The following is a 16888-nucleotide window of genomic DNA, read 5'->3' as shown; positions in this document are numbered from 1 at the left end:
CTATTAAACCTCATGACTTTTAACATTTCATTTAATCACATGTATATATTTTTTTATGAATCCAGGTGACATCTAGGGGACAATTTGAGTAGTTCTCAAACAAACCAAAACTTAAAAAAAAAAAAAAAATAGAACCACTAGCCTGATTTACAATACATTAATCGATATTTTAACAGTTAACTTTATATTAACGTCTACATTTAGGTTTTTTGATATTAATTTTTTTAGTCATTTTTTGATGCAGATTATCAGAATATTAATAATAGATCAAATACAATACGTATGTAGACCATCACTTCATTCACATGTATTAAGATCTAAAGTAAGATCTTAATGTCTGAGACTGAGATAACATTTGCTTAAAAACATCAGCATCTCAAATACATGTGATATTTCATTAATCTGAAAATACAATTGAACAAACACATGACAGCAACAAATGATGAAACTACTTGAGATCAAGTTTTGCCCTGTTTTCTCTCTTACTGGAATCTGAGTGTTATGTACCTCCCTTTTGCGCTCTGATTGGTCTTTTGTGATATTTTTCTTTTCCGAGATTGGATGGCTTACATCAGAGTCTTGCTCTGTCTGAGCTTGTTCTCTTGGCCCACAGGTGCAACGCCCACTGCGACAGATCAGCAAAAACAGCTACTATGCAGAGTCAGTTTCTTAGTAAAAAAAAAAAAAAAAAAAAAACCTTGTTATAAAATAATTTTTTTTTTTTTTTTAAGATCTACACAAAATTGTTTGTTGTTTATGCTTGTACAGTACATGGAAAAAGCTAAAAAGGGGTATTGTCTCTTTTTTTTTTTTTTCATCACATTTGTTTCAACAAAAACACCTTCAAATACAAACCTCTGCATGAAGCATTTCAAACTGAGAAATCAGAACACAACCAATTTAAATAAATGCCTAAAAGATGAAACAGCTTAAATATTAAACATCTCTACGCTGCGTTTTGCTCACTGGAATCTGGTTTGTGTTCTTCCTCTTTGCTTCCTAAATGGTCCTTAGAGTCCGTACTCTTTTCTGAGATTAGGTGTTCTGTGTCTGAGTCTTCATCAGAGTCTTCCTCGTCATTGCCCTCTCCGAGCTTGTTCTCTTGGCCCACTGGCACAGCTCCCTTCCTCTGTGCCAGGACGGTAAAGAAGGCATCCTGCCAGTCTCGTTTCTCCAGGAATGCTAGAATGATTTCAAAAACTGCAGCAAGGGGGGAAATGATTCGTTAATTTCTACCAGAAAACTTAATAGTGTATTACAGAAGAAGTGTCATTTCAATGCATATCTAGATAGAGAATGTGTGGAAGGGAATCTCACCGTGATTGACAGCCAGCACCTTGCGGCTATTCATCTTGACAAAACTGCCCAGCGGAAGCTGAGCATGAGCAATACCCAGCTCTTGGGCTCGATCAAATGTGATTCCCTGTAATAGAGCATTTGAATTCCTTTTTGAAGGCTTTTAATGACCTCAGGGTAAAAATACAAATCTGTCGACAAGTGTCACCCCTATATTAAGCACAGAATAAATTCTTTATCTCTGTGCAGTCAGGACATGCAAATTTGATCGTTTTGGTAAAAGGCCCCCCCTAAAAAGTACATATTAATAGCTTTTGAAAGGGTTTCTCCCCAGTGACAGTTTTGTATCTCAGAGTGTAGGGTAAAGTTCCTCTTTTAGTTCTAATAAGTCACTCACCTTATGGTGGTTGTGGTCCACCAGACCTCCAATAACATAGGCTTTGGCCTCATCCAGTTCTTGCAGCACATGGGGTGAATCCGAGGTGAGGTAGACCAGGTCCTCCTCCTTCAGGATTTCATGAAATGCATCAGGCCTGAAATGGACATCTTACACCACATTGAAATTTAGATGAGATGTGTTAAAGGCATTGCTTGCCATTATCCAACATTTATACCTCGTTACTCGTTCTAGTGCTGCAAACTTTGTCATTATGAATCATGATTCGTGCAGAACTAATGAGTTTTCTTGTGTGGGTGATGGACGGGCTCAACAATGTACAAAACATTGGCAACACAAAAACATAGGAAGAATTTGAAGCATTGAATAAATGTCAGATATGCATTTTTTATACACAAGTCTAAAATGTACATTATGATTTGTTTATTAGATTAGATTAGATTCAACTTTATTGTCATTGCACATGTAAGGTACAAGGCAACAAATGCAGTTAGCATCTAACCAGAAGTGCAATAAGCAGTAAGTACAGAATATAAAAGGTCTACATATGTGCAATAACTATACAGATAAGGCAGTATTATTAATTTGCAGTATTATTAAAATATATTAATTTGCAGATTTTAAATACTATCAGCATGATATACAGATAGGTATACTATGAACATACTATACAGATTGATTATGTAAAAAACATCATGTACACTAGTGCAATGGACAGTAAAGTGCACAGAAAATATTTCAGTGTGCAAATGGATTACTCAGTATTCTGGATGAACAGACAGTGGGGAAAGTAATAACAAGTTTACTGTTTTTTGCTTGTAGTAAATAAATAAATAATTATACATATAAAAGATTTTATTTTTTTATTTTTTGTCTTGCTAAAATAGTTTCACAACAGCAAACCATATTTACTGTCAGATGACATTAAAAACGTGAAAAAAAAACAATAATTATTTTTAATATGTATTATTGGTAGTGTTTTAACATCATACCTTCCAGTTGACCCAGCCTTTGTTAATTTCGTCCATGACTTGCTTTAACTGACCGCCATGACTTGTGAGGTAAAACTAAGGATGTGAAATGGCTGTTAAATGAATGCTCGCCTTTAAGTTTGATCTTAAAGATCACATTTTTATTATATCCATTTGAAGGAAATACTTGCCTGTACAGGATGTAGTGTGCGTCTGTTTTCAGCATAGCACCTCTGAATCTGCTTGTGAAGTTTCTTTACATCCTACACATAATGAAACAAAAATTTCAATCAGTGATGGAACTTTAAAGAAGGAATTCTGTGTTTAAGTGTGTCATACATTTGATTCTGGCAAACACTGCAATGCAACATACAAATAAATGTATTAAAATTATGCCTTTTACTGTACTGAATTTGATGTTATTATAACGTCACATAAAAAGTGCTGGGCTTCATCATACCTTGAGCAACATGAGGTTATCAAAGCTGCAGTCTATGACCAGCCTGAGAGAGCTGGGCTCTGGCGACCTGCGCAAACGCTTCTTTGCTGTCCACTCCGCTCCATCTTCAGCCTGTGCTTGTCTCTCCAGTTTCCTCTGTTGTTTTCTCTCTTTACGCTTCTGCCTTTTCATAAAACAAGGAACAATTAAAGCTTCTAATAAATAAAATACTACTAACTATAGGCTGATTTCTAAACTATGAACTTTGTCTAAGGTTTTAAAATCTCTTATTAGAGAGCAATTGATTTCATATTTTAAAATACATTATATTTTATCACATAATCATTCTGGTTTTAGGAAACAGCACAGTACAAACACAGCTGCAATCAGGGTTATGATTTCATTGAGGCACTCGATAAAGGTCATTGTTGTGTATCACTTTTTATCGATTTGTCCAAGGCTTTCAATACCATTGTTTTCAGTTTATTAAAAACTAGACTGAAACAAATTGGAAGGTCAAATTAGACAACTTCTTGGTTCGAAAGCTACTTAGTGCGTAGAACACAATGTGTGCAAACGGAAGGCCATTCATCTGCACCATTGCAGATTATGAGGGGTGTTCCTCAGGGATCTGTTTTGGGGCCTCTGCTTTTTATTATTTATATTAATGATCTTTACTTTAATATCAGTCAATTTTCATTTTTAAGCTGATGACACTGTGATTTATTGTAGTGCAACTAAATTACACCAAGCAGTGTCCTTACTCCAGAGTGCTTCTGATGTTATGCAACAAAGGCTTTGTGGCTTAAAACTGACTTTGAATGTGACTAAAACTAAAGCTTTGTTATTTTCAAGATCAAAGAAGCAAGTTGCATATCAACTATCACTCAAAACCTCACAGGGTCCTATAATTGATGTAGTGACAGAATATTAATATCTCACTTTTATGCTTGATGACTCCTTTTTATCTTTTTAATCTTGTATTAATCAACTAAGGACAAAACTAAATGCAAAGCTTGGGTTTGATTACAGAAATCAACCCTGCTTTTCATCCGAGGCAAGATGAAGATGGGTTTTAGACATATCTATGCCAGTCCATGATTATGGAGACACATTCTCTATAAATCGGCATCTACCAAACTCTTAGGTTCTTTGGACACTCTTTATCACGCTGCGCTCAGATTTATATTAAATTGTAACGTTAATAGTATATCCATCATCACAATTTGTATAATAGAGTTGGTTGGACGTCATTATCAATGCTCAGACATAACCACTGGTACACGTTTATCTATAGGAAGGATTCATTTGTAAATGTTTTTAATTGTTGTCAACAGATTGCTTTAGTGTTCTTCTTATGAAATGTAGTGCTGTATCTTGGCCAGGTCACTTCTTTAAAAGAGATTTTTAATTTCAGAAAGTTTTACCTGGTTAAATAAAGGACAAAAGAAAAATTTCCAAAAAACTATATAAAACCGATACTTTTGTAATTGAAAATGTTAATGAATGAAATAGCACGAAAATAAAACAAAAGATAAATATTGCATGAAAAGCATACTTTTTTTATACTGTTATACTTTGTTTTCAATATTAGGAATGCTGTCTTGAATTAAAATGAAAACTATACATAAAAAAATGAAAAAAATATACTAATAAAAGCCCATTCAAAATATTAATAAATATGATTATATTAAAACTACACAGCTTACTTGCGAAGTTCTTGAGAAGTCTCTTCTTTTGTCTTTTAGACAGTGTTTCAGTTTCTCCAGTCTGTACGGTCTCATTTTCATCCTTTGCAGATTCATTTTCACTGTTTGCACATTTATGGCTGCTCTCCTGCACAGCAGGTTTATCGGCCAAATCGGTGGCCATTTAATGTGAAGATCCTGGAGTACCAACAACGAAACAAATGTTAAGAGATTTTTTTTTTTTTTTTTTTTTATATATATTTGGATATTTCCATATGATTACTTGAAAATGACTCCGCATTCAATTCAAATAACACAAGCATGTTCTTGAAATACAGCATTCATTTTGGCTTGAAAATGCTAAAAATATTTTTGTTGCCTCATAATAGTGGGTAAGCAGATTTCAATAAAGTATTATAGCATGTTTCAATTCACGCAAATGGGGTCAGTGACTGTATCTTTAAAGAGAACCGATTCAAAAGATTCGGTTCATTCCCACGACTACTCAAACAAACAAATTAATGACTAAAAACACAAACACACACACACACACACAGTTCGCAGTCACCGTATCCGAGTTTAATCGCTTTGATGCTCAGAAAAGCTTTCCCCCGAAAGCGGCAGCTCACTTACTGCTTTTCCCCTGCAGTACTATGAGCTCTGATAGGTATTTTGTTGTATCAAGGTATTACTTTCATATTACTTAACATGTAAACCAGGTTAACGTAATATAACTAACTTAACGGTCACATTTCAGTGAGTTCACAAACATCAGCTGTTTGTATATAAAAATAACGCAGCAACAAAACGGGACTTTAAACGAGCATTTCGACATACGCTTTAAAATGGCCCATATTATAATGACAACTGCGATTAGCAGAATTACACATGTGAAAGAGTAAAGCACCTCTTTGCAGTGGTGTTTTCATCTCATGCGCTCACTTACGCTGCGTCATATAAAAGCGACTCGCTCTGTGTGGGAGCGTCAATAGTTCGCCATGTTGGTGAGGGCAAGTAAGACCTTCAATCAAATATACACTTGTTTTTCTCACACTGATCAATAACTTTATTGTATATTGTTAGTTTATTTCATGATCTCTGTCAGATATTACTGTGAGGTTGCAATCCCTCCTCCCTTCTTACTCGCTCCTTCCACAGATGTTTCCTGTATATAAAAAATATTATCCAACAAGTTTTATTCCGCAGATAAATAAAGCATCCAGGGCGGAGATGTGGACTGTATAAGGATAAGCTATACAGATTTTCTGAGGTAAATGCTTTATAATGCTAAAAAAAGATCCCCTTTAAGATTTGAAAGAAATTATTTATGTCAAAACAGGGTTGGTGTTCATAAAGTAACAAGAGCTATGCAAACTATTGCAAATATTGTTTTCTGTGCTGTTTCTTAAACGCATAGGCTGATTTGGTATGTGTGACTGTTCACAGCATGGCTTTCAAAATACCCTCCTAACATATAGCCTAATGTCTCACCAGATTATGTTTCATGCACAGGTGGCCTAACTGAAATATTCTGCCATCCTCATAGCATTGCCACATGGTAACAGTGCTTTTAATGGCAGAAAAAAAAGGCCAGAAAAATTATCATGAGCTTTGTGTGCACATGCATTTCCTACAAAAACCTCAGGATTAGCATTTTTAATTTAATATCATTTAAATGTATTTTCTTTTTTTTATTTAAATGTAATTTAATTTGCAAATTTAATGTATTAAATTTAATGTAATTTTTACATGTAGTTTAATTATTACATTTAATGTAATTTCTACATTTCATTTAATAATGAATAAATGAATAATATAATAAAATATCAATGTCTTTGCAGTTATTTAGTTTATAGTTTGTTTAACGTGCTTCTGCTGTGGTCTACAAGAAAATCAAAAATACAATTTTTATGAAAAGATCTAAAAATGTCTTAATAGAAAATAACATAAAACAATTTGGAATTAAAATGATAAAACAGACATTTGTCATAATTCAGAGCACTGCTGTTAGAGCATGTCTCTTGAGTAGAGTTACCACTAATATAAGTTTACATTCCCATTGCTGCACTGGAATGTGTGACAGACCTTTAACTAGACTATTACCTTACACATTAGCACTTGCGACACATATTAGCATATGGATTTGATGCTTCCCATATATTAACTCTTCTGATCACAGGCACTTTATATAGACTTTCAAATATATTGCTGTCAGGGAGCTTAAAGGGAGCTCTTAATATGCTTTTGAGCTTAACTATGGATGGTAAAAATATTCTGTACAGTTGACGGATAGACGGTGTTGGCAAGCAGTCTTAGGAGTGGTTTGCCAGAGCCATTCTTTTAATGCCATTATACTTAGTCACAACAACTGATATGGGTTATAAACAACGCCCACCTGCAGCATTCAGTGGGAAATGAGCTAATTCGATTTAGAAAATAGTCAGTCTATTCAGGTGCAGTCTTTGGAAAAGTACATGTTTATTGGCCAAGAAGCATTCTCAAAAAAATAAATCAATAAAAATACAAGGAAGAAACAGCAACAAAATGATGATATCAAGAATATTTATTTTTTTATTTTTCCTGTAATGTCGAATTAGATAACATTTCTCCCTTTTTGCATTTCTTTGTTTAGAATGTCAGTCTTTATTCTTTCTAAGATGCTATAATGCGTATTCTCGTCCGGCAATCCAGCTTCACACATACTTCGAACCAACTTTGCAACTTAACTTTGACATCATTTCAGTCCCATTAAACATTATTCATCAAGAGTAGTTGTTAAAACAGCGACTGCTTATAATTAAACAGTGAGGCCATTACAGGAACATTCAACCCTCAAATGTCTCTTTATGACATCAACTGACTCCTGATCATCACATCACTAGGAGCTCTTTTAATATCTTTTTGCACAGACCAAACGAAACAAACATAAAGCACATATCAAACAAAAACATTTTCACATGTTTATGCTGTTGTGTTTCACAGATTTACATATATTTAATACCTTTAAGTAAACTTAGCATGTCAGTGAATGGTTATTTTTATTATTAATCTGAAGACAATGCCACACCAAACTTTAGCAATGTCAGCTTAACGGACTGGCCAGCAGCTCCAACAGCTGAAATAATAAATGAATTTATATACTAAGTATATAAAGTATACTATAAAGCAAGTAATTAAAAACAAGCTTTGTGCATCAAAAAAGATTAAACCTAGGGTCCAAATTGAGGTTCGGTAGATTTTTTTTTCCTTTAAAAAAACATTGATGATTTGATATGACACTAAACAGACTCTCTAAGTACATCTTGTAAACTGCATTTTGTATAAAATACAATAAATTTCTGCTAATGTCTTTCATTTCTTAAACTGAAATCAATTCACCTGACCTTGATCCATTATCACTGCAGCCAAAAGGGATGAAACTGTAATACCAAATCAAACTGAAGTGGTAAAAACATTCTCTCTCTCTCTCACACACACACATACACTATACGGGTACTGTGGGATATTAGAGGAATACAACATCCCCTAAAACATCAATCCTTTCACCACAATATCCACACATTTTTGTGTGTTTTAAAATTGTGGTTTATTCAATACCAGCAGAAAAAAACAACCACAGTAAAAAAAATTTCACATTGCATCTCTCAAGGAAGAGTGCTAAGAATCGAGGTCAGGAGAAGCACTTCAGTCAAAGAATGATGGACAGCAGGAGAAATTTAGTGTGTTTTATATAGATAACCTGTTAACAGCCTTAACGACAGTGTCAATTTAAGTGCCTATTTCATAAGGACCAGTTTTTATCAATACATCCCAACATTGGATATATATTGGCCAATATTGGTTATATAAATGTGTTCACATTAAGATTTAAGTATCATCTAAAGCTCACTCAAAGTTATTCTTGAAAAAAAAAATCACAAACAATTTAATAATACTGTTAAATCAAATAATATTTTTTCATAATGTATATTATATTGGTGTGATGCCTAATCATATCATTTAAAATGATCAACTTAGTTTTTAGTGTTTTAATTTCTTTAGAAAGTGAGAGTTGTAATACTGGCTATTTATTAATTAATATCCATAACATGAAAATAATTATCACCAGGATTTTATTATCTGTGCATCCCTAGCTGTTGTTCTCTCATTTTCCTGACATTATTCTGTAGGTGCTTATTTATTTATTTATTATTATTATTATTTTACATACAGTAAATGCACATTCAAATAACCTTTGGGAAAAAAATCCAATGCAGAAAAATCCATCCACTTCTATAAAGATTTGAGAAGCAGACATGATAGATTCACAAAATGAATACTGAGAAACAAGTGGGGAGCAAATTATAATGGGAGAAGAGTGGATGATTTCTTGATGAAGTTGATGAAGGAGATTCCAAAATATAGTAAATAAGTTCAGTAAAAAATGCAATCAACTCAGTGGAAAGATGACATCATGTGGCTCCTGTGTAAAACAAAACAAGAATGACATTTAAAACTGAACTTAACATCAGCATTCTTCTGTGAACAATGCAAACAGTTATCAGCTAACAGGTTATTTTCTCAAAATCTAGCATGATCATGTGCCTCTAAAACATCACTCACTAATAGCTGGATTATAGGTCATTAAAACTTTGCAGTTCCTGCATCTCATATTACATATCGCATCCCCTGCGCCGTCCAATTGCACGCTGGTTGATTTGTTTGTATAATATCCCTCAGGCAATGCTTCTGGCTCGCCTCTGGGTCTTTCCCTTTAACGTAAGGCTGTCCTATAAAAAGGTGACTTGCCTGCGCCCCAAGCATCTCAGGTCGAGGAGTCTTGATATCCAGCAGCAGCTGGCACAACACTGTATCAGCACAAACACATGCCACAAACTAGCTGACCTCTCTCTCCTCCCACTGCTATGCCAACAATGCCATGCCATGCCACCCACTGCTCCTTTGAGGTCTTATCTTAAAACCATCCATACCATAGACATACATTAGCTCTTGAGGAAACAGAACAGTAGTCATGTATTTTGAGGGTGCTACTTTATCTTAACAAAAAAATATTTTTTATTAAAAAAAATTAAAATAGTCCACACATGGAACAGAAAGTTGCAAAGCTGTCAAAGGAGTGGTGCCCTGAGATACAAAAGCTTAAAGGAACCTATTTGTACCTTATTTGCCCCTAAACTATACATAATAGTACCTTAAAGGTACACATTACTTTAACATTATGTATTAGCACTTAAGATTTAAAAGGTTTAGTTCATCCAAAAAAGCTGAAAGCTAAATATGCAAAGCTGCATATAAGTACATTAAAAGTTCATAACTAAATATTAGTAACTTTTGAAAGGATACTGCCTACTACCAGTTTTTTTCTGAGAGTGTATTAGTGTAAAGCATATAACTCCTTAACTGAATTTAACATTCTGTACACTGCATTCTTACCAAGATTGTGGGTCCGATTCTAACACACTAACTCATAAGCCATGTATAGCTACCTTAAATGCATTTCAATTCTTTAAGCTTTCACTGTCATTTTGTACAGAATCATCTGCCAAAGGCATAAATTCACATTTAAACACAACACTCTAAAAAAACGTGGCTTCCAGCTTCCAACAATTTGCTAAATTTAAACAGGGCCAAAAAAAGATAATTTTCTTCATAATCAAAGCATCAATTTCTGCTAAGATGGTCAAGGGGAGGCAATTCTTGGACATTAATTATCCTAGTTAAGACTGCTGAAGTTAAGTAATTCAAATTAAACAGAAAAATGGCAACAATACGTCTACAGGTATTATACAAATCTTATTTTATTTATTAAGAGGTAATATTAGAGAAATATATAGTTTAGTCATGAAAGTATAGATCGTGCACGCTGATGGGTTGTTAACGTAACTGATGATATTCAGGGAGTTAAGTGACTTGGCACAAGCTGATTGGTTCATGCAGCATTTGGAGCCAACAAGCTTACTGCCTTGCATTTATATGGCTGGCTAGCATTCACTAGAGATTCCTGCAGCGCGCTTTTGAGAGTTTTTCTGAAACCCTCCACCTTCCCCAGCTCCACCTATATAGATCTGAAGCAGGGTTATTTTATATGCTATTTGTGCAGCAGCAGTATGCACCGTATCGCTAAGCCACAATAAAATGCACAATAAATGCACATCTGTGCATTAATAATGCTGCCTATATATATATATATATATATATATATATATATATATATATATATATATATATATATATATATATATATATATATATATATATATATATAAGAAGGTTAGGAAATAAGTTTTTAAAATGCCATTGTATCTGTGCTTTTGTATTTTGCATTTTTGTATGATTATTCTCATGCAATGCATGAAACTTTTTTTGGATTACATTGTTTTCTTCTAAAGTCCTTACCATTAAGAAAAAAAATCCTTCAGTACATGCAAATAAGCTGAAAAAAAAAATGAATTTGCACTTACACTGAAGGTGAGTGGGGTTTTACCTATGCTCCACCACAAAGCTCATGGTGGTGCCGTCGAAGGAGGGGGGAGCGATGATCCTTGTCCCTTGCTGGGAGGTGATGCTGATGACGGGCTGCATGTTGTTGGCCAGCCTGCTGGTTTTAACATGTTGAGCCACAGAGGTTGTTTGTGAGGACTTCCCAGATGGCATGTAATAAGGGCTCTCCATGTATGCTCCATCCTCCTGATGTCCCATGTGTGAATTGGATTTATTCCCATCATCTGCTTCTGACTGCATAGAAAGCTGGGACTGAATAGTACATGCAGGGATCATCGTGGTTGGCATGTATCCTGGGTAAAACATGTAGGTATGGCCATAAGCTCCTGGGCCGAGAGCAAGAGGGGATATTGGCAGTGGGACAGGGGTCATGGGAGGCTGCTGCGGCATGGGGACATCCACGTACTGCCCGGTTTCTGGGTCAAAGAGACGCCTGGTTGCTGGCTGCACTGGAGTGTCCACCAAGTAGTAGCTTCCTGTGGTGGGATCCAGCAGCATCTTTCTCTGGGTTGCCTGGAAGTGATCTGTTGGGATGGGGGAGGGTTGAACTGTAGGGGAGAAGCAAATGACTTGAGGCTGAGCAGCTTGTATTGGGACAGGCAGGGGTGTGTGGTAAATAGTGGCGGTAGGAGTATCTGGGGACTGTCTCTCCATGACAAAAGATGAACGTTTTGGTGACGGATGGCCACTGTAACCCAGGTAAGAAGGCGGACTGGCCGTTTGGGTTTTACCTCCTCCAGCTGGGATTGTATAAACAGACATTTTGCCCAATCCAGCGGTGGTTGGCTTTATTGCAGATGTTGCTTGAGGCTTTACTGGTATGGTTAAGTAGTTCTCAGAATCTGCTGTAGAAGTGAACTGCAATGGGGCGAACTCTGTTTCACTGCCATTCGATCTCTCCCTCTCTTCCAGTACACACTTCGGCTGTGATATCTTCAGGGGAATGGGTAGTTTTGGAGATTTAGGTGCAACAGCTTTGGAGCTCAGAGATGCAGGTGATGCAACATGTGTTGTTTGCTGTGTTTTTTTTGCTAATGGCTTCTGGCTTATATTTTTACATGGTGTTCCTGTGAGCTGCATGATTGGTTTAGGGCTGTTTTGCTCTTCCCTGGTGATAGGAGTGGTTGATGACTTGTTGTCATTCTTAGGTGCCACCTCCTTCAGGTTTGAGTTTGAATCTTGTCTCAGAAATCTATCAGCGGGAGTGGAGCTAGAATTGCGTTCCTGTTCCTCTACGCTGTGTTCCTCGCTGGTGATGAGTGAGAGCACGTGGCTATCTGTTATCGGTCGTGGTTCTTTTTTTCTCTTCCATTCGTTCTTATCAAAAACATACAGTTGTTCCATCGTTTTGACAGCAGCTTGCAATTTTTCCAAAGCAGCCTGGTTGGCGATCTTGGGTTCACTCGTCTTCTCGGCTGTGTCGCTTGTTTTATCTTGTTTTTGTGTGCTTGTTTCAATTTTTAATCCGGCTGGCACTTCTTGCTTTGGTACCCTGTTAGCTTCAGTAACGTGAGGAGAGGACCTGTCAATCTCAACTATATCCTCTGGAAGTCTCTTGGGGAGGTCTGTTATTATATTTCCAGATTGCTTCACATTGCTGTTTGTATTCACAGACTGGCATTTAATCACTATGGGTGACAGAGAGGCTGAGTTCTGATTAGGACTCTGCTTTAATGTCTTGTGCTCTCCATCACGAGTCGAGTGGCTAGATTTGTTGTCGTTGTTATCTAAAGACACAAAGTGATACGAGCTCTTAACCAGTTTACGCACGTCTCTAACCTGGTGAATGGGGGTCTGTAACTTGCCCTTGTTATCTCTAATGTCTCGGACTACAAAGTGAGGCACTTTGTCAGAAGACTCACCCTTGAAAGCCGCGGCGAGCGCTTGGCATCTGTTGTCCTCAGCTGTCTTGGAGCCTAAATTGGGAGTCAGTAACTTGGCGATATTGAAGGGGTCGTTTTTGTTGTCCTTAACGCTCCGCAAACTTATTTTGATTTCGGGCGACTTTGATGTCATAGCGCTGCGCGTGGCATCTGATACATAGAGTGTGTTCGAACGCCACTTCAAAGCTCCGCTCTCTGCTTGATCGCGCGTGGAGGAATTCGCGTTCGGCGGCGGTTTCCTGAGGTCCGTCTCTGTGGATGGAAGCTGTATGCTTGGCACAAACAAATGTGACATTTTAGTGTGCTTGCCGTTCGCCGAATCGACGCTGGAGCTGGTTTCCTCCCGACACTCGCGTAACGGTTTCTCCTCAGAACTTTTGTCGTTTTTATGTTCCTTTCGAAACTCTAGCTCGCCGTCCCTCCACGATCTAAACGCGCTATTTTGGCTTCGAAGCAGCGTGCTTTTGGATGCTTCGAATGCTCCTTTTTTAGTATCATTCGCCAACTCTAAATTCGTTTCTGATGCTCTCGTCAAAGTCTCTTCTTTGCGCCTTTCGTCTTTGGCATCGCTTGAATTACCGTCTACTATGTCGCCCAGATCGTCCACGCAGACGATTGTGAAGTCGGAGTCAGTTTCTGAGAATTTCGAGCTTTGCCTTTGCAGCCCCTTGGAATTTTTCTTATCCTCTTTCTCTCTGTGCGCCTCGTGCGTCCCGAAGCACGGAGAGGGCGAGTGGTGCGCCTCACATATCTCACCCCTCTCCATTTTACGCTCCTGCTCGAACTGCATTTTCTTAGAAATGACATTTTTGAGGAGACTCGATGCGAATATGGCTTTCTTGTGTGTGTCTTCCATGGTTTCCCCTGCATTGCAGGGTCGCTTGCTGGCCTCACTCCCTTGAGGGCTTGGTAATGTGTTTGTAACTTCATCTGTGGAACGTGATCCTCCTGTGCTTTCGTTTACAGGCTGCCCGGATTTGACATTGCACCGAAAATCGAGCGTTTCAGTCAGTGTTATGAGGCCACTTTGGCCATGCGAAAACGTACCCATGAGCTCAGTCTTTTTTGCGGTGGACGACGCCTTTTTGTGTCTGACTAAATTGCCATTCAGAGCAAATATCTCGACGGGGGGCGCTCGCATGCTGGTCAAAGTCAAGCCCGTTATCCCCTTACCGTCCCTCTTTTTGGCGAAATGGAAATCGGATGTTGAGCCTTTATGCGCTACTATGTTTTGATCTCGCCCCTTGCCATACTTCAGGTCAACAAATGTCGACCACCTGTTGATTCCCAGCCCATGCTCTGAAGCAGAAGACTCACTCGAAGTACTAAAGTTTATGGCATCAAAATATGGGTACGCCAAACTTTTGAAAGCCCTGGCGGTGAGATTGCGCACTTCCTTATCGGCGTCATCGAGCTCGCTCACCGCGCTGGACGCACCGCTTGAATACTCGTTCACATCTTTGCTTTTCAGTTTGCTGCCAAAGTGCAAGCGCCCCGGCACAGCAATGAAACACTTTGCGTCGCCCCTCGCATCCACTCCTTTCAAAACATGGCGACTTATGCCTTTTGCTTGATCTTGGATGGTGCTTGGTTTATTCACAGCACGGGAAGTGGCTTTGATTGACAGGTGAATGTGCCCGGCTGTATTTTGCTTTTTTGACAGCCCCCCATCTGAGCTGGCACATTTGTCCGTGTCACATAAACTGCATTCAGGCTTACTGCTGCCCAGTGCTTCGCTCGTATTAGCCTGGTTGCTGGTCGCCTCTTTTGCCCCTATCGTTTCATCGCTGTCAAAAGACGCATAATCGACAAATGAGTAGACCTGGAGATCGTCCTCAATATCCCAGGTGGATCCCGTCTCCAAGTCGTAATCCGCATCATGGTCCAGCTCCAAAAGTTGTATTTCGTGAGTTGTGATATAGTGCGATTCGTCTTCACGGACTTCAGGCGTGCCACGATCCGAAAGAACCACAGTGACTTCATCGTCCGATTCACTTTCGCCGCTCATATAAACATCGTCGTATTGTCCATGGTTATTGTTTCCTGGGCTCGGTGTCTCTAAATTTGGTGATCTGGGCTTTTGCTCTGTTTTCATGGTGCAATTCGAGTCGTTTTTATCATCTTGAAGTATTTCCGTTGCTGCTGTTTCCACGCATTCCTCCACGGTGCATGTAGATTCTTTTACTTTTTCAGTGCAAGGTTTATGCTCTCCTTGTGAATCGTTCATGCCGCTAATGCTTTTAATTATTTCCAAATTACTCGAGTCGCCAGTAAATGTCACTTTCACTGTCTTTGTATCATCCAATTTCAGTTCCAGCAGGTCGTTCAGATCCACATAATTGGACTCTTCTTGTGCGCCTATCAGGCGCATGTCCCGTTTGGAAAGCAAGTTTTGAAACGAATCGGTGTCTTCTCGGTAAATCAGTGTTTTCTCGGATGCTGCCATTGGATGTGTTGGTTGTAAAGCCGTGGTTGTAAAATCTTTTAGGAGTATTTTAGGTTAGACACCAGTCCCCAGGAATCCCCACTGCACTGCCTGGTGACCAATCCTATTAAAGCTTTGGCTCTGCTCTGCCTTCCTCGCCCGCAGTTGCTAGTTCTGCACTCGAGACCGTCATTTTACACGCGCTCCAGGCGTTCACGCGACCTCCTTTCAGTGAGGCAAACGACACTTACACACACCCTACTGTACGTTCTCGTGGAATATGTCACGGATATTCCCGTAACAATGCGATGGGGGGCGTATATCTGAAGACAGACGGAGCCCGAGTTCCATGACACAGCCTGTTGTGTTGTGTCACTTAAAATGCATATGACTGCAAATTTAGAGCAGATGACGACATGCGAAAACGGCTATTTTAGAACCAGGATGTTATGTTCAGCGTGTTTTGTTACAGAAGGCTGACACCCCCCACACACAACATTTGTGCTAAAAACGAATCCTCTTTAAGCTTCTCGCTCAACAATCTGCGCTTTTGACGTGTCACCGCCTTAAACCAAACAAAAGAAGCATGTCACAGCCATTTAATCACTCTCAGTCATGTGATGGAAATGTTGACGCTCTAAATGAAGATACAGCATGATGAATATGAGAGGGAGTCAGAGTCAGTGATGAGGCATTGATAAATACAGTCGAACAGAGCTTTGCCAAAGTAGACAGTGGATGAATTCGTATTTTTGGGTAGTTGGGCAATTTGGTTACAGTCGCCTATAACTTCTTATAAGATAGAATTATTTTTCCACCATCATTGTGTGGAATGTTTATTTTTCATGCTTAAAAAGTAGTTTTTGGAGCAAGATCAGCACCACAGCGCTGGACAGCTCCTGTGCATTAAACTACGTCATTTGTTCATGTCTCCGGAGGATGCACTCAAAACAAGAATTTGTTCTTAACCTAAAATGTTTTTATCACATTTAGTTATTGAAATTTTTTCACATTTAAATAAACAGTAATGAGCTTTAAATATATATTCTCTCCATCTGAACAAACTATAGGAAATAAAGTGAATCAGAAAAAACGAGTCGCTCATTTGCCTTATCTATTTTGGGGGAAAGGTCTATCTAACATTATTATTTAAATAAGCAGGCCTGTGCAAGAAATGAGGACTTGCGTACTGTTAATAGTAGGGGTTACACTTAAAATAAAGGTGCTTCACGATGCCATAGAAGAACCTTTCGGTCTAAATGGTTCCATAAAGAACCTTTAACATCTG

The 16888-nt window shown here is 38.1% G+C and overlaps 2 protein-coding genes across 2 annotated transcripts; both read right to left on the bottom strand.

The window, feature by feature from the left end:
* Positions 1-803: 803 nt before the first annotated feature.
* LOC113052546 (tRNA methyltransferase 10 homolog A) lies at positions 804-5748 on the bottom strand. The gene is made up of 8 exons (XM_026216958.1): positions 5699-5748; positions 4801-4989; positions 3125-3318; positions 2856-2927; positions 2686-2760; positions 1694-1843; positions 1318-1423; positions 804-1200 (listed from the first exon to the last, which is right to left on the bottom strand). The coding sequence occupies exons 2-8, from the start codon at positions 4973-4975 to the stop codon at positions 947-949; spliced, it is 1026 nt and encodes a 341-aa protein (XP_026072743.1). The 5' UTR covers positions 4976-4989; positions 5699-5748; the 3' UTR covers positions 804-946.
* Positions 5749-7260: 1512 nt separating this feature from the next.
* On the bottom strand, positions 7261-16289 carry LOC113052269 (uncharacterized protein C4orf54 homolog). Its single transcript, XM_026216694.1, has 2 exons — positions 11253-16289; positions 7261-9253 (listed from the first exon to the last, which is right to left on the bottom strand). The coding sequence occupies exon 1, from the start codon at positions 15619-15621 to the stop codon at positions 11272-11274; it is 4350 nt and encodes a 1449-aa protein (XP_026072479.1). The 5' UTR covers positions 15622-16289; the 3' UTR covers positions 7261-9253; positions 11253-11271.
* Between the last annotated feature and the right edge of the window lie 599 nt (positions 16290-16888).

The sequence above is a fragment of the Carassius auratus genome, chromosome 32 (genome assembly GCF_003368295.1).
Source record: "Carassius auratus strain Wakin chromosome 32, ASM336829v1, whole genome shotgun sequence".
In the NCBI taxonomy this organism is placed as follows: Eukaryota; Metazoa; Chordata; class Actinopteri; order Cypriniformes; family Cyprinidae; genus Carassius; species Carassius auratus.
This window is presented reverse-complemented; position numbering and strand designations above follow the sequence as displayed.

Excerpts from the sequence above, each read along its gene's own strand:
- LOC113052546 (XM_026216958.1), bottom strand. The coding sequence starts at position 4,975 with ATGGCCACCGATTTGGCCGATAAACCTGCTGTGCAGGAGAGCAGCCAT. Across the intron at positions 2,928-3,124 it reads ATAACCTCATGTTGCTCAAG|GATGTAAAGAAACTTCACAA; the intron begins GTATGATGAAGC and ends CATTATGTGTAG. Across the intron at positions 2,761-2,855 it reads GCACACTACATCCTGTACAG|TTTTACCTCACAAGTCATGG; the intron begins GCAAGTATTTCC and ends TCACATCCTTAG.
- LOC113052269 (XM_026216694.1), bottom strand. The coding sequence starts at position 15,621 with ATGGCAGCATCCGAGAAAACACTGATTTACCGAGAAGACACCGATTCG.